Consider the following 23,991-nt stretch of genomic DNA (forward strand, 5'->3'; position numbering starts at 1 on the left):
GCACAATCTGAGCATCTTAAAAAGCAATTTAGTTTTGTATCATAATGGTATGGTATATGAATTTTACCTCTGTAAAAACATTTTTTTACAAAGTTTTTGAATGGGGCTAGAGGGACGGCTTAGCTGTGAAGAAACAAAAAGCAGCCCTCACTCACCCCCTTGCTAGCCCTGGTGCCAAGTTCAACACTCATCCCCCTGTTAGCCCTAGCCCTGAGTTTAGCACTCCGCTCTGCGTTAGCCCCAGCGCCAAGCTTAACAGCCAGCACTCCCTCTGCCCCACACCCTCCTGAACAAACGTTATCGGTTTTGAAGGATAACATTCCTTTACCCCTCACCCAATCATGTAACGCCAAGGCTCAAACGCCCCAGATAATGCATTTCCTATATATAAACCCTGAGCTCCTAGCCCCGGTGTTGCATTCCTAACCTGCTGAGCACAGAAGGTTGCGTCCCAAGTTTAAACTCAAATAAAGGACTCTTGGATGCTTGCGTAGGCGTCATGATCTCTGGCGGTCTCCTGGAGTTCTCACAAATTGGACATAACATTCTGGGGGGCTCATCTGGGGTTGCCCAGCACATTCCCCAGGATCTGCCACCCAGAGAGTCTAATGCCCTCTGGTGAGTGTCAGTCTCTCTGTATTGTCTGTGCCTGTTCTTGCTTTCAGTTTTGGGAAAGCCTCGAGGGGTCTGTATAACTGGCAAAGGATGACTGAGAGCGGTTGTGCTGAAAGGTCATGGCTCTGGAGGGGAGGCAGGGTCAGGAAGATGTTTCTGATCTTGAGTGATCTCAAAAGTGTATCGCTCACCTGTGGTGGTGGTGGTGGTGGTGGTGGTGGTGGTGGGGCTGGTAGCGGAAGAGAAGCCTTGCCACAGTTTACTTTCCTCCCCGTGTCACCTCTGGTTTCTGAGGTGGGAGTCCGTGAGTCAGAGTGTTTGGATTTGCTTCTGGTTCCAGTCGTGACACGGCTACTTTGTGTGTGTGTGTGTGTGTGTGTGTGTGTGTGTCTGTCTGTCTGTCTGTCTGTCTGTCTGTGTGTCTGTCTATCTACTGTGTTCCTCCTTGTGGCATTTGGTTTCTTTCTGTGCCAGATTTTACAGACGTTATGGGGCAGAATGACTCTCACCCTCTCGATATTATTTTAGCTCATTTCATTGAAAGTTAGGCCCAGAGCTCGCAACCTCTCGGTAGATGTGAGGAAGGGGAAAATGACCACATGCTGCAGCTCAGAGTGGCCAAATTTTGAAGTTGGCTGGCCACCAGAGGGGACCTTCCATCTCCCCAGGGTAGTAGAACTAGAAGACAGAGTGTTTCAAAGGGCCTAGGGACAAAAGGATCAGGTCCACTATGTAGTAGTTTGGAAAGATTTGCTTACCAACCTGCTGCCTTGGGTTAAGTCTTTTCTCTTCCCCCTTGCTAATGTTTCCTCACCAACACGAATGATGTCGGCCATGGTGGCAGGAGAATGAAAAGGGGAGTTCCCAAGCCTCCCATACCTCTTTACCCTCTCTTTTAGGACACCACACCTGAAGCTGTTCTCCTTCCCCACCTTGCACCCACGTCTCGGAGCCTGCACTCCCCCCGCCCCCCCCACCGTGTGCCACCTGCACTTCCTCGGGAGGAAACCCCAGTGCAGCCTTCGGATCCGGTGGCATCAGCTTCAGGAACACAACTGGAAGCAGGTGTGCTGTGCCTCCTGAGGCTGTAGAGCCAGAGGCAGATTCCACTGTTTTACCCCAAGGGCGATGCGGCCAGTCGATCAACAAGGGAATCAACCTCACCATTACTGGCCCTTCGTTACTGCTGATCTTTATAATTAGAGGACGGAGAAGGCCAGATTCTCTGACAACCCTAGAGAGCTCATTGGTCTCGGTTTGTTAGACACCATCCTTTTCGCCCATCAGCCCACTTGGGATGATTGTCAGCAACTTTTGCAGATCCTCTGGCCAATAGTATTCCAAACCAGAGGAAGAGGAACGCACCATTTTGGAGACCCTAATGGTACTCCAACCAGGAACCCTGCTGACCCAGATGATGGATTTCCCCTCAGGAGACCGGCTTGGAACTACCATATGGGTGAAGGTAGGGAGTGTCTTCGAGTCTATCAATGGACTCTAATGGCAGGTCTCAGGGCAGCCGCTCAGAGACACAAATTTGGCTGGAGTTTGTGATGTTGGGCACAAGAGTAAGGAAGACCCAGCAGTGTTTCTCAAGCAGGTTGTGGATGCTTTCTGCCATTACAGTCACCTAGAGGAGGCAGAGAGCTCTAACACAGTAGCGTCAGTATTTGTAAATCAGTTGATACCAGACATTAGAAGGAAGCTCCAGAACTTAGCAAGATTAGGAAAAGTCATCGAGGGACTTCACAGAGGTGGCAGAGAAGGTGTATCATAGCAGGGAAATTAAAGATGAGAAGATTGAGACTGAAAAGATATTGAACAGAGATCTGGTCAACGCCCTTCTGGCCCATAGTATTCCAGACCAGAGAGCGAGAGTCGTGCCAGCTCCCGAGTGTCGCTGAAGGGAAAGAGCCAATGGGAGATCATCGACCAATCTTAGGTAAGAACCAATGCGCCTATTGCTAGGAGGAAGGGCACTGGGCTGAAGAGTGCCCAAAAGAGAAAGCCAAAGGTTAAGACTGTGGTCACGGAGGAAGAAGATGGAGGGAGTCGCCTGTCCAGCCTTGAAACTCTTCTTCCTGACCATGATCTGGCCCATCTGCAGATCGAAGCGGCTTCATCCTCGAAGGTCAGAGGAAGTCGGGAGCAGCGGTAACCATGGAAACGGAGGTAATCTGGGCTCAGCCTCTTCCCCCAGGTACTTCAGCTCAAAGGGCCGAACTGATAGCGCTAACCTAGGCCTTCAGCGCGTGAGGAGGACTGGCCGCTAACACTTATACGGACAGCCGGCACGCACTCGCAACTGCTCATGCGCATGGAGCTATTTACCAGGAGAGAGGGCTCCTAACTGCAGAGTGGAAAACTATCAAAAATAATGATAAAACCCTACAGCTACTTGAAGTTCTCTGGTTGCCAAAAGAGGGTGGCCATCACACATTGTCCAGGCCATTGAAGAGGAAGGACACCAGTGGTTAGAGGTAACAACTTAGCCAGCGATCCGCTAAGGAGGTAGCCCTGGAAGACACAACTGCCTCCATGTTGGCTACTATGCTGCCTGCGCCACCCAATCCCAGCTTGCCGGAATGCCCTGTCTGTGTGAAGGGAGAGATCAAATGGGCCAAGAATCGGTAAGCTAATATTACCCACTTCCTCGGCAAAAGCCATCCTCAGGGAAATCCATAGAGTCACTCACGTCGGCTGGCCGACACGGTGAGACGATCTAAGGTGACTTTCAGGGACATGCAGAATACTATTGAGGAATAGTGTCAAACTGCAGAGTTTGCCATCTAACCAACACCCAGGACACTGCCAAACATCCAGGCTCTCGGTTGTGAGGTCTGAGACAGAGGGCCTACTGGGAAGTTCATTTTACAAAACTCAAACCAGAGGAGTAGGCTGCAAGCACGTGCTAGTGTTCTTGAACAACTTCTGTGGATGGATGGAAGCATTCCCAACGAAGACAGAGACTGCAAAGGTAGTGGCTATGAAGTTGCTGAAGGGGTTGGGGATTTGGCTCAGTGGTAGAGCACTTGCCTAGCAAGTGCAAGGTCCTGGGTTCGGTCCCCAACTCTGAAAAAAAAAAAAAAAGAAGTTGCTGAAGGATGTCTCACTCAGGTATAGATTCCCTCATATGAGAGGGTCAGATCAACTTATGTGTCCAAGATAAGCAGGATGTAACAAGGTTTATTGGGGCAGGTTGGAAATTACATTGTATATACTGACCCCAAAGTTCAGGACAGGTAGAAAGGATGAACAGAACATTAAAGAGACCTTAATTAAATTGACCTCAGAGACTGGGTGATGCTCCTTCCCTTTGCCCTATATCAGGTGAGGAATTCTTACTGGATGAGATGAACCCCTTTTGAGATTGTGTACAGTGTCCCTGCCCCCATTGTACCTAACTTAGAGTCGGCAGCTGTTACCAAATTAGAAAATGATAAGCTAATAACTAGGGTCAGAGCAACCCAGTGCGCTCATAAGTATGTTTGGCCTAAGCTGTGTGCCCTCTATGAAGCAGGCCTGATTCCAGAACCACAAAAGTTTTGACCAGGAGAATGGGTCTACGTGAAGAGATTTCACTGACACACGGATAAAAGGGTCTTGTGTGCTTGCTTTGGAATCATGATCCCTGGCAGTCTCCTCGGGTTCTTGTGAACTGGACATAACAGTGGTTAAGAGTACTGGATGCTCTTCCAGAGGACATGGAGTCAATTCCCGGGGATCCAACGCCCTCTCCTGGCTTCTTCAAGCACCGGGCACACATGTGGTACATAGACATACATGCCCATTCATACACATCAAACATGGCTTCTGAAGGTCAGGGGCTGTTGTGTGTATCTCTAACCTTACCTACTAAGAAAGCTGAGGTAGGAATTCTGTTGCATCTAAGAGTTTGGTACCAATTAAGGAAACACAGTGAGAATCCATCCTTTTCAAACATTTTGCTGAAAACCCTAATTGGTTTGCAATCCTTGTAAAGTTAATGGGTTTCCCCTGTGTGCCAACTTTTATACAGCAGAGAAAAGAAAAGAAGATGAATATGGTAGTTTTCGAGGCAGGATCTTTCATAAGGCAGGTCTCAAACTCACTGCTGTTGGGGATGACCTTGGCCTCCGGTGCTGGGGAAACAGGAGTATGGCACATGTCTAGTTTATGAGGTAGGATGGACTTTGTTCATGTTTGGTAAGCACTCTACCAACTAGCCTCTGGTCTCAGCTCAAGGATAGATTTTTATATCCTAAGAGAATGTATGGAAAAACCCCAGTTAAGTGTTGTTAAACAAGTTTTTAGTCAACGTAGTATAATTTTAAAATGCGCTCTTCACCCTTTCAGGACCATGCTCTTGCCAGCCCTCACTCTACCCCTTATCCTGTCCAGCTTTGCCAAGCCAGAGCTCCGAGATCGCTCTCTCACCAGCCAACCACTCCTCGGCCACCTCTGCCAGTGTCCGCCTGACCTGGCTCAGCTCCACCAAACTGCCAGCTCGCGTCCCCCACACCCACACCCTTGCTAAATGGGCATCACAGAGGAAACAGAAAAACTCATGTGAGTGGTAAATATGGTTAAGGAGACTCCTCTTGACCACAATCCTACTGCCTTTAAGACTCATTACCCACACCTGTTAAAAGGAAAAGAAGCAAAAAACCAAAAAAAACCCAACCAAACAAAAACCTGTTTTGTTTTTTCTTTTGTTAAACAGGATGAAACATATTCATGTTAAGAGTGTGAGTCTTAACAAAGGTGGGGGGTGGGCTAGAAAGATGGCTTAGCGGTTAAGAGCACTGACTGCTCTTCCAGAGGTCTTGAGTTCAATTCCCAGCTACCACATGGTGGCCTACAACCATCTATAGTAGGATCTAATACCCTCTTCTGGTGTGTCTAAAGACAGCTACAGTGTACCCATATACATAAATAAATAAATATAAAATTTTTTTCAAAGAAAGAGTGTGAGTCAAGCCAGGTAATTGGATCTGGCCTTTAATCCCAAAGCTCGGGAGGCAGAGGCAGAGGCAGGTGGATCTCTGAGTTTGAGGCCAGCCTGGTCTACAGAGTGAGTTCCAGGACAGCTAGGAATATGTAGAGGAACCTTATCTTACAAAAACAAAAACCAAACCAAAACAACGACAGAGTGTGGGTCAAATCTTTAAACTGTCACTCACCCTTATTGTCCAGGGCTGCCATGTACAACTATGAAGACTGTGCACTTCACAACTGCAGGGTGAGTCGCTCAAACAGCACACATTTGAATTATACCTTGATGGCGCTACACAGTGTAGCAGCCAGACCAGAATTAGCAGAATACCTTCCCGGGGTTATCCCTGGGGTTAACCTCATTTAACTTAGCAAGTGGTTTAGATATACAGCTCAACATCAGTTATGACGGGGGGGGGGGTCAGAAGGCTCCTCTAATCAGTGTGTGTTCTGTTTAACCTATTAATCTAGCTGTCCATCTTTCCCCAACTCAGTCCCCGATGGGAAAGACCCTGCTGAGCAGATGTAGAATGAGCCTGCATACTCTAAGCTGAATTTGTTGTTTTAGGGATCATCTCTTGTAAGGCTCCCTCTGGTGTATGAGGAGAGTGGGAGCTGAGCAGGAGTCACATTTAACATCAGTCATCTTTACCTGGAGTTTCTCTATAAGAGAAAAAGATATTACCATCCCAGCCATATGAGGTGTCAGAATAGACACATCCATAGAGACAGGAAGCAGCTTCCTTGTTGAGATGAGGGTGAGAATCTTTTGTAACCACATCACTGTTGTGACGTTTTCTGCATGCTGCTAAAATATCGGAAAGTACCGAATCGTGCATGCGTGTGTGCACGCACACACATGTGAGCGCACAAACACACACACACACTCACACACACTCACACACACTCACACACACTCACATACTCACACACGCTTATACTTTGAAGATTTTTAAAAAAAATTATATGCATGTGTATCTATTTCTCTGCGTATGTGCATGTGTAAATGCATACGTTGGAGTTGCAGGTGGTTGTAAATTGATCAATAAAGGTGCTAGGAGATGAGCTGGAGTCTTTTGTAAGAGCAGTGCATGCTCTAAAAAGGCTGAGCCACCTCTCTGGCCTCTACAGCATGGGGATGAATTTTAAAGTGTATGAATTATAGCCTAGCCTTCCAAGAAACGACATATTGAGATAGCAGTTCTCCGCTAAGCTGAGGACGTCTCTGAAACTAGTTTCGAAGACAGACGACTCCTGAGCCACTCCTAGTTTCTCTTTCTCTACAGGCAGCATTGGGACACAGCTGTATTATGAGTCCTGGGAAGGTGTATGTGTAAAAGCCACTTGAACCTGTTGAAAGTTAATGCCTGTGGTGAGGTACGAGGCAGATGATCCAATCATCTCCATGACTTTTAGAGGCAAGTCCTATTGAAAGTGATTAGTATCAAAGCCTTCATTGTTGACTCCTGGTGGCTGCATCAGCTGAGAGACCAGAAGGGATGGGTTGTAGCTGCTATGTCGCCCTGTTCTGCTTCAGGCGGTGAGGTCACCACTAGATTCAAGCCTTCAACTTTGGGCATCCAGACCCATGAACGTTTTCTTTTTAACTCCCCTAGTCTGAAGTGCTGTGTTATTAAGAACCGAAAAAGGCTGAAATTACCTATGACACATACTTCAAGTTCGAGAATCTGACTTGAAAGACTCTAGGAGATCCCTGAGATCGTCCTTTCTGAATTCTCCGGCCCAAACGGAGCCTGGGCCTGAGCCTTGAGTTGGGGTACACCAGGACAGGACCGGAAAGCCCCTCGGTAATGGGTAGGGAGAGGGTAAGGGTTTCTCTTTCTTTCTCTTTTCTTCTTTTGTCTGTAACAGCTGATGCCTGTCAACATCAGGACTATAGTTAGAGAGTCTGAAAGGAAGTGCCCTGTGATATGGAAAAAGAGGCCTCTAGAAACCTGACGCCTGTTAGATAAAAGTCCCAGTGCTGGTGCAGCCTGACTCCCTAGTTGTTGGTCAAGGAGTTCCAGGACCCCCTGAGCAGCACGGGCTGCCTTCTCTGCTGCTGCTTGTTCACCAAGGCAAAGAAGCCCCACAGGTGCTCCATGCTTTGTGTAGGACACAGGACAATGAAGCAGGGACAGAGCCATGAGCTTCCCCCTTACTAGCCAACTTCCACAGTCCTCGAAGGCACTGCGTAGGCTCCTGGGGGAGAGCTGGCAACAGTCCTACTCAGCTGTGGAGCCTGGGAGCTATATATACCTCCAAAATTCCAGGCGATGTGGGCCCACTGGTCCAACGAAGGACGGCTTTGAGTGTGCCCAGCTGCCCTCTGATTGGATTTCAGGCCCATTCTGCACAAAGGATTTCACGTCTGGTCCGAAGCCCGGGGCTAAGAGGTCATGAGCTCTGGTGAGGAAGCGACTGCTGCTGTTTTGCTAACTGGATATATCTGTCAAGATGCCTTCTAAATATTTATGCTTATGTCCGTAGACTACGTTGCTCTCACCTCTAGTCAGAGAAGCTTCCTTTTAGGAAGGGTAGCAGTTACCGAAGAGACTCGTACGTCATCAGAGTCCTGAGAAGAAGTGACTGTTGAATGTTGAGCCATAAATGGGACATCGGGGAACGAGGAATGTAAGCTGGACAAAAGGGCGGAGTGTTGTGGAACAGTCTCCTAGGCGTGACTTGGCCATTGTGTCAGCAGCTATGGTTGCCTAAAGGAGACCTGTACAAGGTTGGGCCCATTAATTTCCCCCAGGGGTTGTGTGTGTGTGTGTGTGTGTGTGTGTGTGTGTGTGTGTGTGACACATGAGACGTGCTCCAATCCAAGATTTACAGTCAGTTGACTCATGGGGGGAGAGGTATTTCTATTTTCTTCAATGACGTAGTTGCCCATGATTCTTTATGCAACCCTAATTAAACCCATTGTTTCCCAAGCTAGACTCAAGTGGAATCTTTGGTGCGTGGTGTGTCGTTGGTGCCCTGTTTGGATAAATAGGTTTTGGTCTCCTCACAAAAACGTTTGCAAAACATGGACCTAGCCACAAAGGGACACCAACGGATGAGGAACATGCCCAGCTACTATTTGATGTGAGAACCAGCGTGGGCACAGTGCATTCAACGTGCCAGTCACCTTCCTGAAGACTACCTCTCATGGGAGTCATCTGCTCTTGCCAATGGCCTGTCACTGCAACAGCTATGATCCACCTTTCTGTCTGAGGAGCCTGAGGCATGGGAAGGGACTGCGCCCTGGTCACAGAGAAGCAAACGGCAGAATCAAGAACTGACTGTTGGTGAGCCTCCTGGCTGTGTGGTTTGGATCATTCATGGGGGTAACAGAAATTTCCTTTGATCAGGCGAGTTCTAACAGACCTGCCCAACACTGGGGCAGACTTGGCTTAAGCCAATGGACACTGCTCTTGCTCTGACTACCTTGGGAAGCTGACTCACCAGGTCCTAATTTCAACCCCGGAACACCTCAAAAAAGTTCCAGGGAGGAGTCTACGTGGTTGTCCCAGCTGCCATCAGGCCTTTGATCCAGGCAAACCCTTTCATCCATTTTGCTCCTACCAGGAATTAAAGCCGATTTCCACACTATACGAAGAGCTGGTGTTATACAAGTCAGAACGGGAATCCAGGAGTCTGTTGTTTCCCTAGAGCCCCGGGGTCTGGAAACCAAAGCTTCCTGGGTGAGCTTCTGGAGCTCCCTGTAGTGCAGGAATGTGATGTCATTGGAAGCAGGGCGATGTAAGGTGCTGCACGCCTGTCATCCCAGTCCTTGGGGAGCTGAAGGCAGGAGTTTCACCAGCTCAAGGCCAACTTAGGTTACACAGTAATGCCCTGTCTCCAAAACCAAAAGCGTCTTTCTCAAAAAGGGAAGACACGATTATGTAAGAGTGTGACTTGGGCATGGCGGTGACCCAAGTACAAGCATGGGCACCCGCTTGCCTGGAGGGACTCTGGTAATAGGGACTTGCCCAGTTACGATATGGGGCTTGTTCCTGCTCCCGTGCCTGGCTAACCATGGATGCTTAATTAACTCCTGTCAACCTAGTTGTTCCGACAACACTCAAGGCTGAGGGTTTGTGGCAAAGCCTAACTCCTGCCAGATGGCAGGATGTCAGAGCCCTAATCACAGGGAGTGAGAAACCAACACAGACATTAATGGCCATGAGCTATAGACAGGCTGCCACAGGCAGGAGGACGACACCAGTTATGAGAGACATTTCCCTTCTGAGGAAGCCATCCTCCTTACCCCAGGGCCTCGGGCTGGCTGAAAAGGGAAAGGAAGGCTGTATTCAGATGTCCTAGGTCATCCCCTAGAAGCGGGAGAGCTCCATTAAATACAAAACAGGACTCGGGCAGGTGAAAGTAAAAAATACGGTACTCGTTTTTAATGGCTGTGCTACGTTTTAAGGCAAATGTCACACACACACACACACACACACACACACACACACACACACAAAACATCGAGAGATGAACATGTTAGAAAAATACCAAGGAGACGTTTCAGACGGTTGTGGTGGTGTCTTCCTTGTTACAAAACTCCATCCACTTCTCTGAGAACCAAAACTCAGGGAGGCATGGGACAGCCTCCTCTTGTGGCCTCCAAGAGGGAAATCCCAATGTCGCACAGAAGCGCCTTCCTCCGTCCACAGCAGCACTCTTTACCATGGGTCCAGACTGAGATGTGAGTGTCCAGCCGGTGGGCTTCACTGTCCAGCTCCAATCTGTACTTAATAAGACTCTTTAGAATGGATGCCAAAGATGTAATTTGTACTTTAGTTCCCCTTTATCCAAACTCAGACTTCCTTGGAGCTAAAAGCATTCATGTGTACACGCGCACACACAAAGTATATGTAAATACAGAGGAAAAGATACATTGAAACTTAAAAAACATACCAAATGCTCACTTATAATCAAACAATGTGATTGATTCCCCTTAAAAAAAAAACAGTGTTGGCAACAAGGTTTGCCACTCCCTGCTTAGTTCCTGGTCGTTCCTGGCCCCACCGGAGACTGGAGTGGCTCAGTTGGTTTAAAGATCTGGGCTTTCACCCTGGCTGTGTGGACTCTGCTCCTGGCCCACCCCTTCACTCAGGCACAGGCGCCATTTTAAAATGACCTCTGTCTCAAGTATGTGTGGGTCCCGTGATAGCCCAGCAGAGGAAGCAAGAGAGTGAAGCCAGTGACTTAGGGACTTAATCTCCTGTTATGGGTGGGGTTGGCAGAAACTGTGTTTGAGAGTAACAATGTTGAATGTCTTCACAACTCTTCGGAACTCGAGCTCTGAAGTATGAGGATGACAGTTCAGGAGAGCCGCTCGGGCCAACAGGCGGTCTTCATGGAGAAAGCCGTCGCTCAGGTAAACCGGGCACTTACAGGTGTTAGAATTTGGCTTCCAAGGAGCAAAACAATAATTCCCACAGATCTATCCTTGGCCTTGTCAGGTCCCAACGAAGTACGTAAGAGGCAGGTTACATGGGACCCAGGACTAACCATAGGCCGCACACAAGCCAAGTAGTTTACTGTGGAAACCAGACAGGCGCCTGGGACAGAGCCTTGATCAGTGCGTGGGTTTATTGGGGGGTGTATATGATTTCGTAGCTTGGCTGTATTTTAGGAGCCTAGTCAAACCGTAATAATACAGACTGACCAATGAGTCGGCAAGGCTGTGACCACATCACCCCTCCCGGAGGAGGAGGTCCTACTACTGTAGGTGCTGAATCCCAATGGAAATGGAGGGGAAGTGCTGGCTGGAGCAGAGAAGCGCCTCTGTGTAGATGGGAACAAGCTGTCCCATCCTCTTTAGGGTGCTCCTCAGTCTGCCTCTGACCTCTTACGTTTTACTCAAGCTGAGTCGCCAGCTGTGCTAACATCACACGGAGGGTCTCTAACTCGTTTTACCTCTGCTCCCTTAGAGGCCTCCCGCTCAAGTGGAGCATGCTCCGTTAACGCAAGAGGGAGCCCAGCTGATTCGAGCTCAGTTTAGGTCTCTGGGAGGTCCTTCAGTGTCTGCTGCTATGGAGACAGTGTGATTGACAGCTGTAAACCCTTCTGGCTCGCCCAGAAAGCACCAGATGCAGAGCTCCCGGGAGACAGTGAAGAATCCATCCGCACCCCCACCCCCCCTTGACCTTTATCCCAGGCCTCCATGAACCTGGGATCCCTGAGGTCTGGCAGCTCAAGGGGGTTCACAAAGAGAGTCAAGGTGAATCCACAGCTCCATTGAGACATGGATCAAGACAAAGGTCAGAGTGTTCTAGTCCTCGGTAAGCAGTCCTGGCTTGGGAGCTCCATGACTGTGCTGAGAGGTCACTCTCAGACTAGTGATTGGGCCAACGCATTCCTTGGGAGACGAAAAGTCTGTGAGGGCCATGCCCACGTCAGTGGGGCAGGCTACCAGGGTAGGTCGCTGGTACTAGCAGGATGGCCCAAGACCCAGCCCAATCACAGCACTGACTCCTTGGATTCGAGTTCAGGAGCAACGGCTACAGGGCCTGCCCGGTTCTGGTGTGTCACCAGGGGCGACGTCTCCTCCTCAGACTTGGAATTGGGAATGGCTTCCACCTTCACTTCTTGCAGCTCCTGCTCACCCTTCTTCACTGTCTTCTGATTCAGGTGGTGGAGGATCCCAGCTCCCAGGGCATCCCCTTCCACGTTCACCACAGTGGTGGTCCTGTCCCTGGTGGAAACAGAAAAGAAAAGGACTGATGCTATACCCAGAGTCATCAGTGGAGGGCGCTGTCACAGGCAGGTCAGTGGCCACAGGGGAAGCTGACTTGTTGGGAGTGATCGTAGTTATGAGTAAATGGGTATTTCTGGCATGGGAATGGCCATGTTAAGAATCCCATTACCTCAGACCTATGGGGGTGGGGAAGCCAGGTGAGCAAGGTTCAGAAAGGACGGCAAAGCCTTCCTTCCCTTACTCTGTGTGGTGGTCACATTTTTGGGGTGGAAAGAGGAGACGTAACCCTGGTCCTGGGTACCATGGCTGTGGGCAAGCATGTCACAGAAAACAGCCCTGCCTTTCCCACAGCCTACTTAGCACAGGTTTGCTCAACATTCACCCTAGTCACTGGAACTCAGAGAAGGTCCTGTAGTCGTTTTGAAGACAGGGGGAAATGGTGTGACCCTCCCCAAGGGCACTGGAGAGCTGGAGCCCTCTGCGAGTGGCTTGTGTGCCCACAGGCCTCTACTGGGCAGCCAGCAGGGGTGCTATTTCCCTCACAGGCTGAGCACCTCTGAGGTGTTTTCTGGGCACAAGAGGCAGCTGGAAGGAGGAGGAGACAGATGATCCCAGACTGGCTCTGGGTCTGTCTAGCATGGGGGAAGCTTAATAGTCTCTATCAGACACTTTACTCCATTGCTGGGAAGAGCCCTCAGGCTTCAGCACAGCAGGACTGTCCTCCTCACTAATGTTTGCTGACTGCTGTCCCATGTGCCCCCTGTTCTCTGCACTGTACAGAATGATGACTCATTTAATCTCCCCCATGAGTAGTAAGGCTTCTACTATGGTAGCAAGATACCTGGAAAAGCCTGGGCTAAATGCTTGTTTTCTTACCCTGAACTCTGCTATTCCCATATCACTGTCTTAGTCGACTTTCTTATAGAACATTGAAAGCAATAGACGAGTGGATCACAGCTAGAAGTATCACCAATCAAAATGCCCAATGTGGTGAATTTGGCCTGCATGGGGTGTCAGAAGGCTCCAGTGATTAATCCCCAGACACTCTTGTGTCTGTAAGGAACTGCAGGGATGGCGGCCCGGTCACCTCCTCGCCTAACTTCTCCTGAGTCCAAGCCCAGGGTGTGTGCATGCTCTCCCTGCATAGCAACCATTCCTCAGCTATTTCCAGGCCAGGAACAACCACTGCTCCAGTCACTGACGCTCCACTCTGCCCTCATTTGCTCAGCCCCTTAACCCGCTGAATGCTACAAGCAAGTCCCGGACGGTCGGCTCGCATCTGTGAATGCTCACGGCCTCTCTCTCGTCTGCTATACTGTTGACTCCTCAGGGTTAGAAATCGGGCTCTGCTGGCTTAACTACGGATGCCGTCCAAAGCGAGGGTGGTTTTAAGCATCTCTGCATGCACCAGGTCTAGTGGACACCAACAGACTCTCTTTACTCTAGGGTCTTCAGTGTCAGCTACTTACACAATCCAGTCCACAGCCAGGATCAGAGAGAGGTCGTTCGTGGGCAGTCCAATGGCCTCTAGGATGATGGCAATGGTGAGGACCCCTCCAGCCGGCACACCCGCTGCTCCAACACTGGATGCGGTGGCGGTCACCCTAGGGCACGGCAGAGCAAAGGCAGCCTTGAACACGGAGCATGGAGGGGGGCCCAGGGAATGACAGAGCATTGCAGCCATGACTTATAAATAACAACCACACACTTGACAGGTGACACCTCCTTCAAGTGCACTCAGACCTCACACCCTCCAGTTCTGTGCTCACAAAGTAAACCAACCCCGCTGACCCAAAATACCAAAAACAAACAGTAACGACTGAAGACCGTTTTTTTTTTTTTTTTTTTTTTTTTTTTGGTTCTTTTTTGAGCTGGGGACCAACCTAGGGCCTTGCTTCCTAGGCAAGCGCTCTACCACTGAGCTAAATCCCCAACCCCCGTTTTTTTTTCTTATTGCCTTAACGATACAGTACAGCAAAGACTCCCATAGCACTTACATCATATTAAGTACATAAGTAATCTAGAAATGATTTGAAGTATTGAGGAAAATGTGTGCAAATTATATACAAGGCATTACTGACACGGTTGAACCTGAACTATGCCCTTCAGGCTGCTTTTTTTTTTTTTTCCGGAGCTGGGGACCGAACCAGGGCCTTGCGCTTGGCTAGGCAAGCTCTAATCACCACTGAGCTAAATCCCCAACCCCCTTCAGGGTGCTTTTAATACTCGGTTGCAAGCTGGCAGCTGGACTTTGAAGGCTGTAGAGTCTTTGGGAGGTGGGGCTTGGCAGTAGCTCACTAGGGATGGGCCTTGGAGATTATACCTGCCCCCTGCCCTGCCCTGTCCTGCATCCTCAGTTTCCTGCCTATCACCACATAAACAAGACATTATCGGCCTCGATGGACCAAAATTCCTCTGAACTAGGAGCTCCAATAAACTATTCATCTTTTAAGCTGTTTTTGCCAAACGTTTTGTCCCAGCAATGCAAAACCCAACTATTCCAACTACCTACTGTCTGCTGGGGAAAGATGGTCCTGGAATCTGAGCCCTGTGACAGATGACTCGGATTGTCGTCTGATTGAATTGGGAAAGTGCAAGAGGCATGGCTTTTGCATGTGTCTGTGGGGACGTTTCCAAAGAGGGTTAACTGGGATGGGAAGACTCACCCTAAGTGTAGGGAGCATCATACCATAGCTAGAGCTCTAGACTGTATGAAAACGGAAAAAGGACAAAGCCAGCCGAACACCTGCACTCATCTTTCTGTGCCTTTATCGTTCCAGATGTGTATTGCTTAAGTTGCTTTCTGTCAGGTATTTTGTCCCAGCGGCAAGAAAACTAAGACAGCCTCAGGAAACGGAGAGGCGACTACGATGAATTCTCACCAACCCACCTTTATAAACCAGACACCGAGCGATGCTGGGATTGGTGTCTTCCCTACCCCTCCCCCCCCCTCCCACTCCCACTCCCCTCCCCCTCCCACCCCACCCCACCTCCGCCAAAGGAGATCGCGAACACACACATCCAAGTTTTAAGCCAGGCCTAGCAAGGTAGGGAAGAGTATCGGGCTCACAGAATGGTGAAAATCTGTCCCGCGTTCAGCTCCACGTTGTTGAGCTGGGCGATGAACACTGCAGCCACACACTGGAAAATGGCGGCCCCATCCATGTTGACTGTGGCCCCGATGGGAAGGATGAACCTGCTGATCCTCTTGTCCACGCCATTGTTTTCCTCGATGCACTTCATCATAGACGGAAGGGTTGCTGAGCTAGAGATGGGCAAAACAACCAAGCATGGAAACGGTCCCCAGCCAGGTGAACACCACTGGGTGCAGACCCTGGGACCTACGGGTGGGGCGTCCCCGGCAGTGTCTGGCCGCCTTCCCTCAAAATGAAGGCGGCCAGCCCGACCTCTTGCCAAGTTTCCAATGTGACTGTCAAGTCCCACGATTCAAACATGACTTCCAGGATTCACTTGTTACATTATTCACGCGGAACCCCTCAGGGCCACAGCTTGCCCCAGTGTTCCCAAGAGAATCACCGGGCTCACCCGGCTCCGTACCCCCGTTCGGTTGGTTCCCAAGCCCACTCACCTGGAACAGGTCGCAAAAGCCGTCGCAAACGGGGTGAGGAGGCCCAGGAGGAACGTGAACGGGTTTTTCCTCGTAAAAGCAAAATAGACAAGAGGCAGAACAATTCCTCCATGGATAACATGGCCCAGTATAGAGGCGAAGATGTATTTCCCGAGGCTAGTCACGAGCACGATGAGGTCCTGCATTTCCACAATCTTGCTTCCGATCAGGAACATGATGCCGATAGGTACGTACCTGGGAATAAACAGATACTCATCAGGGAGGTGAGGAGGCTGGGAGACACTGAGCCTCCCAGGGTCATCTTTGTCTCTCCACGGAGTAACTCTAAACACAAAAACAGATGGGGTGGACTGAGTCTTTTTTTAATAAACACTTTGTGTGACTGAGAATAATTGAGATGATCCTCTGGGCGAGCGCTCCCACAGGGTGAGCGCTCCCACACATAGACGGCTTCCCTCTGGCGTATGCATGCCTTTCTTTTAGCTTTTCTCCTTCCTGTCCTTCTTCCTCCCCTGTCCTCCCCTTTACACACGGTCCACTATACAGTCCAGGTTAGCATGGAACTTGCGATCCTCCTGTCTCGGTTTCCTGAGCGGGACTGGGTGCCATTATACCTGGGTATGCATTGTTCCTGATGGACTGCCACCAACGACATGGCAAAGGGCAAAGGACGAAAAGTGAAAGGCCATGTGTGTGTGCCACTATGAGCTCGACTTTTAGCTTTGCTCAGACTTGTCCTGAGAACTCAGAAATACAAGAATCCCACAGGACTGCCGTGATACGAAGTGAACACGGCCCGGGGCTTCCGTGAAGTTTTACATTCTTTGTGGCTTGGAAGACATGATCCCGTGGGAAAAATTCATTAACAATGATATTCTGGGAACGCTGCCAGAAGAGGAAGATTTTTTTTTCTTTTTAAAGGGAGAAAAGGAATAAATTATGGAAACTACGAAGAACAAAAGTCAGTTGCCGTAAATTTCATATCAACCTAGTAACAATTCTTCAACTATAAATTTTGATTTATAGTTAATAATACCTCCTAGTTCAAACTTCATAGGGAGCAGAAGTGTGAGGAGAATGAAGTCTCACACATCAGCCCCGGAGCATCCCGGTGGAGGTGGCCAGTGAGACTGGCTTCTTGCGTTTTCTTTCTGGAGACGTTCTAAACAGGATTAGGAATTTTAAGTCTCATCTTCAGATAAGAACACACCCCCTCCTGAGGACTAGAACACTGCTCTTCCGGCACCATCCTCAAGCCAGACTCCGCCTCAGACAAGCACCCCTCGCACCTAGACGTTCCTGGGTACCTCGAGGCAGGAGAGCATTTACATCTGAGCTGTCTCCATTCCACACCACGCTTCCCAGATCTTTTTGTATCAGTGTTGAGAAATTTACCTTTTAAAAAAATGGTGATGGGACACACATGAAGTTTAGCATTGAAAGGTTCATTATGTGTAGAGTTGATCGCCATGGAGTACATTTGAACTGCTGGGCAGCCATTCCCACCACCCAGCCCAGAAGCGTCTCCATCACCCCAGACAGCTCTACTCCAGTACAGCAGTTCCGCCCCCCTTCGCCCCAGCCAGCCTGGGGTAACAGCAGTTGTAGCCACCCAAAAGCAGAACATACATCCACCCCCCTACCACAGATAGACATTTGGGCTGTTTCTATCCTCAGCACACTACTGTGTTGTTGTTGTTGGGTTTGAGCAGGGTCACAAGTAGCCAAGGCTGTTCTTGATCTCCTGATCTGCTGACTTCCCGCTTCCGGGGAGGTGGGCGGGATTACACGTTTGTGTAGCTTCACGTCCTTGTGGTTTGTACGTCCTCAGTGGAAGTGCCTGGGTGTCCTCCTAAGTTCTTGTCTTTGGAAACACACCTGTCTGTGTGTGCCCATGTGCCTGTGCTCTCTGGGTCAGTACATCAAGTGGGGGCCCTGCTGATCTGGAGGTGTGCACATTTTACATAAGAAACAGTGCTGAAGTGGGGCGCCAATTCCAGTTCCCACCAGCAGTCTAGAGGGAAGCCACCAACCCTGCTTCTGCACCAATGGCCTGTTCTCACTGCCATCGACTGAATAACCAACTCGACATTACTCGATTATCCCTGGGGTAGGCACCCCTTAGGCTGTGTCCTGCTCGTAGCAGCCGTCCCTGCCGTGAACTGCCTGCTTGCACACCAGCCCACACTCTAAGAGTGCAAACACACTGTTCTCAGTCATAAGGACACTAAAGTGGGATGAGGTAAAGCAGGTCTGCCAGTGCTTGGGAGATCCAGGACGGGGTGCAGAGTTCTAGGTCATCCTCGGCTGCATAGCAAGTTCAAGGCCAGCCTGGGCTACATGAGATGCTGCCTCACTGAACCAAGCCAAACCAAACCAAAGCAAACCAAAGCAAACCAAAGCAAACCAAACCAAACATCAGTTCTCTCCCCAGAATAACAACAGTCAAGTAAAGAGGTGTGTATGCAGTGAGAGCTGGTATATGTGATTTTTTTTTTTTTTTTTTTTTACTCTGAGCAAAAGAAACACTACTGATAGGGTCTGGATTTGGCTTGTCGGTTTCAAATTTTTCCTATAACCAGTCCAGTTGGTACCTAAGTCAGCAGAGGGAAAAAAGTGCTGGGATAATTGACAATAAGAGATACTTTGTATGTGAAGGAATAAACTAGTTTGCCTGTTTGTTTGGTTTCTCCAGACAGGGTCTCTCTGTGCAGCCCTGGCTGTCCTAGAACTCTCTTTGTAGAGCAGGCTGTCCTTGAACTCATACCTTGAACTCTACTTGCTTCTGCCTCCCGAGTGCTGGGATTAAAGGCATGCACCACCATGCCCAGCTTCATAAACTAGCTATTAACAACGATTGGATATCGTTAGTTTAGATAATAACAAACGGACAGCATTAGCTTGCATAACAACTGGGTAAAATCCAGGGCTCTGCCTAGGTGATGTGCTGCTAGCTAGTTCTTATGTCACCTTGTCCCAGGCTGGCTCAGTCCTTGGGAAGAGAGACCATTATTGAGAAAATGCCCCCACCTGATCGGCCTGTGAGGTCATGTATTTTCTTGATTAATGATTGATATGAGAGGGCCCAGCTGACCTTGCCCGGCACCACCCTGAGATGGTCCTGGGTGCTATAAGAAAGCAGGCTGTGCAGGCCCTTAGGACAAGCCAGTAAGCAGCATCCCTCCATGGCCTCTGCATCAGCTCCTGGCTCCTGGGCCTGCCCTGCTTGAGTTCCGTGCCCTGTTCGGATATGATATGCAACTTTAAGCTAAACTAACCCCTTCCTCCCTGTGCTGTTTAAGGTCATGACGTTTTTACCACAGCAATAGAAACCCTAACCAAGCCAGGCGGAATGCCAGGAAAGGCTTTTAAGATCTAAAGAAGATGGTCACATTGGTTTTAAGCCAGGACTCAAGCTAATGATTTCCATTGAGCAGCTGTACTTTCATTAATTCGGCACAAAGAAAAACTTACAAATTAAAAACTTCCATAAAAGACCATTTCAAGTTTTACCTAAGCAGGCAGGAGCTAAGTTTTTCCTCCTTGCTGTAAAAGGTCACAACAATGACCTCCCTGAGGTTTAAAGTTCATCATTCTAAGATAAAAGAACTTTATTTCATGCAGCAGACAGCAGACTGGACACGGCAAATATACGAGCTGACATGTGAACTCATACGTGGATCGTGGTTGTTGGTATTCTGCCTAAGCTCCACCCCCACAGCTACCTGTGCCTGACTATAAAGGGGGCTGCTTGCCCCCCTCCTCTCCCTCTTGCTTTTTGTTCTCTTCTCTTCCCTGCTTTTCCCCTCTTCCCTGTCTCTTCTCTCTACCCACCCCGCCCCCTTCCCTCCATGGGCTCATGGCCGGCCTTTCCTCTTCTCTCATTAAACCTCTCCACGTGGAACCATGTTGGTTCGGTATGCTTTGTCCAGGTGGGAGCCTAGATTTAAACCCCAACAGCCGTCCCAACAGTGATGATAGGAGGCCAGGGGTCAGTGTGTGTTCCTGGATCTCTAGGAGACCCAGACAAGAAGAGGAACTATTGTATCCCTTCTTTAAAGATTTAAAGCATTATCATCGTCATCAGTGTGTGTGTGTGTGTGTGTGTGTGTGTGTGTGTGTGTGTGTGTGTGTACATGGGAAGGTTGCGAGCCAACTTTTGAGCATCTGTTCTCTCCTCCCACTGTGGCTTCCAGAGATCAAGCTCAGGTCGTTAGGCTTCCTGTCCACTGAGCCATCACCCTGATCCAACCATTGGTACCACGACAGGCTAGGCTTCACCAGCGCACTCCAGGCACGGGTCCAGGTGTTCCACGGGGTAACCTAGAGTACTGACATTTTTTCCTAGACACCAGGGGCCAGAGAGAAGAAGAGGTGGCAGAATGGCACTCACCACATGATCCACGACACCAACACCATTGTTGCCTCATTGAAGGAATTGAAGAATCGGATGAGCTCGTCTCCCTCGGGGCCTAGCTTCTTTAGAGCCACTCCTAACATCAGGGCAAAAAGGACCAGTCCTAAGATGTTCATCCCTTTCACATCAGTGACGACGGGGATCTGTAGACCAGAAGAGACAGACGGAGTCAAGTTCAACGCCAGAGGAACGTGACGTTAGAGTGGGTCTGCGCAGTGTCTGAAACACTGCAGAATAAGCACATGCTCATGTTCTCTCTAATCTTCGGTGAGTTACACACCAAGGAGCAGAAACAGCAGGAGGCAGAGTTGGAGAGTACACAGTTATTAGCCAGGAGTGACTGCCACACCTGTAATCCGAGGTTTGGAGAGAGGAGCATTGGCGCTTTGAGGCTAGCCTGGGCTATAAAGTAAGACGTCGTCTCAAAAGAACAAACCAAGACCAGAAAATCTGGCCACTAGACGTTCCTTCAGAGACCCAAGGCCATAGCTGTCATCTCCCGCATCAGAACACCTTTTGCCGTTCGGATCTTATACTGACCTCCCAGCTGGCAAGTCTTCAGGAGATCGTCAGGAGTCGTGTGGGCTTTCCCCAAGGGTCTTTAGTAAACCACCCACTGAAGATGTGTAGACAGCTGGGTGTCTAGGGAAGGCAGAGGCAGGCCAATCTCTGTGACTCTGAGGCCAGCCTGGTCTACAGAACATTTCCTGGAACATCAGTTTCCAGGAAAGTCAGGAACACAGTGAAACTCTAATGTGAAAAACTAAAAGTCATAACCACAGGGAGGGAGGGAGGGAGGAGGGAGGGAGGGAGGGACGGAGGGAGGAGGGAGGGAGGAGGAGGGAGGAAGGGAGAGAGAGAGAGAGAGAGAGAGAGAGAGAGAGAGAGAGAAGAGAGAAGAGAGAAGAGAGAGAGAGAGAGAGAGAGAGAGAGAGAGAGAGGTGTAGACATAACATAGCCTTTGTGTCCCCAGCAGTGCTGACTTCTTGGCCATTCAGAGTAAACAGCATCTCGTCCTGTCAAAACATCACTGCAGGGCATGATCTGGTAGTGGTGGAACTCAGTCCTTAGGAGGCTGAGGTAGCAAGATTCTAGTTCAAGGTCACTGAGACTCCATCTCACAAACAAACAGGGGCTGGGGAGATGGCCCGGGGCTCTTAATGAGCATTTGCTGAGGACTGGAATTCAGGTCTCAGTATCTAGGAGAGACAGCTCACACCCATTTGTAAGTCCACCTCTGGGGGGTCTAATGCCCTCTTCTGGTCTCCTCGGGTGGCTGTTCTCAGGCATAAAATCCAACACAGGGGGTTGGGGATTTAGCTCAGTGGTAGAGCGCTTGCCTAGCGAGCGCAAGGCCCTGGGTTCGGTCCCCAGCTCCGAAAAAAAGAAAAAAAAAACAAAACCCAACACAGACACACACACAGACACACACACACACACACACACACACACACTAACTAAAATCATTCCAAATAAGTTAGAATAATTTAGAGTAAATAATTAAAGTAAATAACATGATTCTAAACGACAAGAAGAAAAACCTTCACAGAGTGATATACAGAAGCTTGCAACATGGTAAAAACTCCAGAGAGTAGTTCCAGCTCTGGGATTAACTGCCTTCTCTGAGCCTCGGGATTCAGCTCTCAACTGCTGGTTTTTAAAAACTGCATTTATTTACTTACGACGTGCACAGCTGTGTGCACACACAGCACAGCACCCACGTGTCGATGCACACACACACACACATACGTGGACGTCAGAGAGGACAAAGTCAGCTCTCCTTCGCCGTGGATCCCACGGATCCCACTGGAGTCATCAGAACCCAGCAGCCTGCGACTTAACCTGATAGTCAAGCCACCAGATCCTCGACGAATTTTTTAATATAATGTTTTCTGCTTAAAAAAAAAAAAGGCTGGTAGTGTTTTGAACCCTTCAGCCCTTGTATGACAAGGCGAGTAGGCTGGGCAGAGGTCAGAGCCACTCCTCTTTCCTGTGAGCCCAGGGCAGTAAAGAATTACTGGGTTACATAGTTCCCAGGTCCCTCATCCCTTCCAGCTGTCAGGAAAGCCAGGCGTGGCCCAGTATCTGATAAACAGACCCTTAAATTGACCACAAATATACTCTCAATAGAGTTCACTAATTTCCAGGCACATCCGAGTGAAAGGTGTGACTCCCGTGAAACTCGCTGGTGACCAAGCAAACATGTCGGAAAGACTGATGGGTACTTCTGATTCGTCATTAAGATACATCTCAGGTCTAATGGTAATTCGGGGGTACAGGGAGACACCCCTGAAAAAGCCCGCTTTGTTTACGCTAATAAACAAATCTACCAGGAACATTTCCAGGAGTGGCGACAGGTGAGGAAGCCCAGCTATGGAGTCTGAGTTGAGTTGAGGTGAGTAACTCAATCTCTCTGTGCTTTAGTTCTGAAGGTATTCTTCAGAACGAGGATAAAAGCAGTAGCTGACAAGTAGTGGTTAGGAAGTTCGAGTATGTTATATGCTATATGCATGAAGTACTTAGAGTATTCCTAGGAAATCAAATAGTTTGTTTTTCTGTTGTTGTTTTGGGGAAGCAGTGTGTCTGGTAGCCCAGGCTGGTCTTGAACTTAAGAAGCTTAAGACGACCTTCACTGATTCAGCTGCTTCTACATCCTGGGTGTCAGGATTACACGTGTGTACCACCGTGCTTGGTTTTAGAGGGTCTGGGGATGTATCCAGAGCTTCTGCGTGGAAGGCAGTTCTACCAATGGAGTGATATCCCCAGAGGTTCTGTTGTTTGTTTTGGGGAGGAAAGCTCTCTTAGTGTCCACTTGCAGATATTTTAAGCTCATCCTTGGTAGGGAGCCCTGAGTAGACCAGAGGCTAAAAAAAGGGCGGGGCTCTGTCTAGGGCGAGCGTCACCTGAGTGTGGCACTCAGTGGCTGCCAACTGTCACTGTTTACTGAATTAATGATTCAATAAAAGGCTAGGTTTGTACCCGTGGCAAATGATCACAGGAGATCAGAGCAGGCATGGCGGAGAGCCACAGGTTAGGGCTGAAGCCTCTCATGTGTCCTTAGGCTGGGTTCTCTGGGTTAATTCTGCCAGTGGCATTCCATCCATGGGGATCAAGGATGATTCTACTTGTGTCTTTAAAAAAGAACCCTGGAATCGGCAGGGCCACACGGCTCCTCTGTGGAAGAGCTAATGTTCTTGAATTTACCTGGGAGAGCAGGGACATCGGCTGGGGGATACCTGTGGGTCACTAACACTTCCACTGGGGAAATCAGAGCAGTCAGAAAGGCCAGGTTAGACCAAACTATTACAGAGACAGGTAGATCCTGGGACACTTGCATTGCGTGAGCCTTCAGACAGTCCCAGTAGACCCTCAGCACACTGCTTCAAGCCATCTGCAGTGGGAATCAGGCTGTCCCAAGGTTCGTAAGTCACGACTCTGCTTCATTGTTTTGAGGCAGGATTTCACTATGCTTCCCTGACTGTCCTGGAACTTATTACTCTGTAGACCAGACTGACCTTAAGCTCACAGAGACCCACCTTCCTGTGCCTCCCAAGAGCTGAAACTAAAAGGCATGAGCCTTTACTCCTGGCTTGATTCTGTTTTATACACACAAAGAACTTGAACTTTCCAAGGTTGGTCTAAAGTTGAGGGAAACACCATTTTCTTCTAACTTTACCAAGTGTCATTTTAGAAAAGTGTGTTGGG

The 23,991-nt window shown here is 49.2% G+C and overlaps 1 protein-coding gene across 1 annotated transcript in view; it reads right to left on the reverse strand.

Annotated features, from left to right (window-relative positions):
• Positions 1-9,955: 9,955 nt before the first annotated feature.
• Slc1a4 (solute carrier family 1 member 4) overlaps positions 9,956-23,991 on the reverse strand; it is a 28,171-nt gene continuing 14,135 nt past the window's right edge. The window contains exons 4-8 of the mRNA XM_032916109.1: positions 20,263-20,429; positions 15,870-16,103; positions 15,351-15,545; positions 13,750-13,884; positions 9,956-12,277 (exon numbers count right to left, since the gene is read on the reverse strand). Of these exons, the coding sequence (XP_032772000.1) occupies positions 12,043-12,277; positions 13,750-13,884; positions 15,351-15,545; positions 15,870-16,103; positions 20,263-20,429 (966 nt within the window). The 3' untranslated portion in view covers positions 9,956-12,042. The remainder of the gene's footprint in view (positions 12,278-13,749; positions 13,885-15,350; positions 15,546-15,869; positions 16,104-20,262; positions 20,430-23,991) is intronic.

The sequence above is a fragment of the Rattus rattus genome, chromosome 11 (assembly GCF_011064425.1).
Source record: "Rattus rattus isolate New Zealand chromosome 11, Rrattus_CSIRO_v1, whole genome shotgun sequence".
NCBI lineage: Eukaryota > Metazoa > Chordata > Mammalia > Rodentia > Muridae > Rattus > Rattus rattus.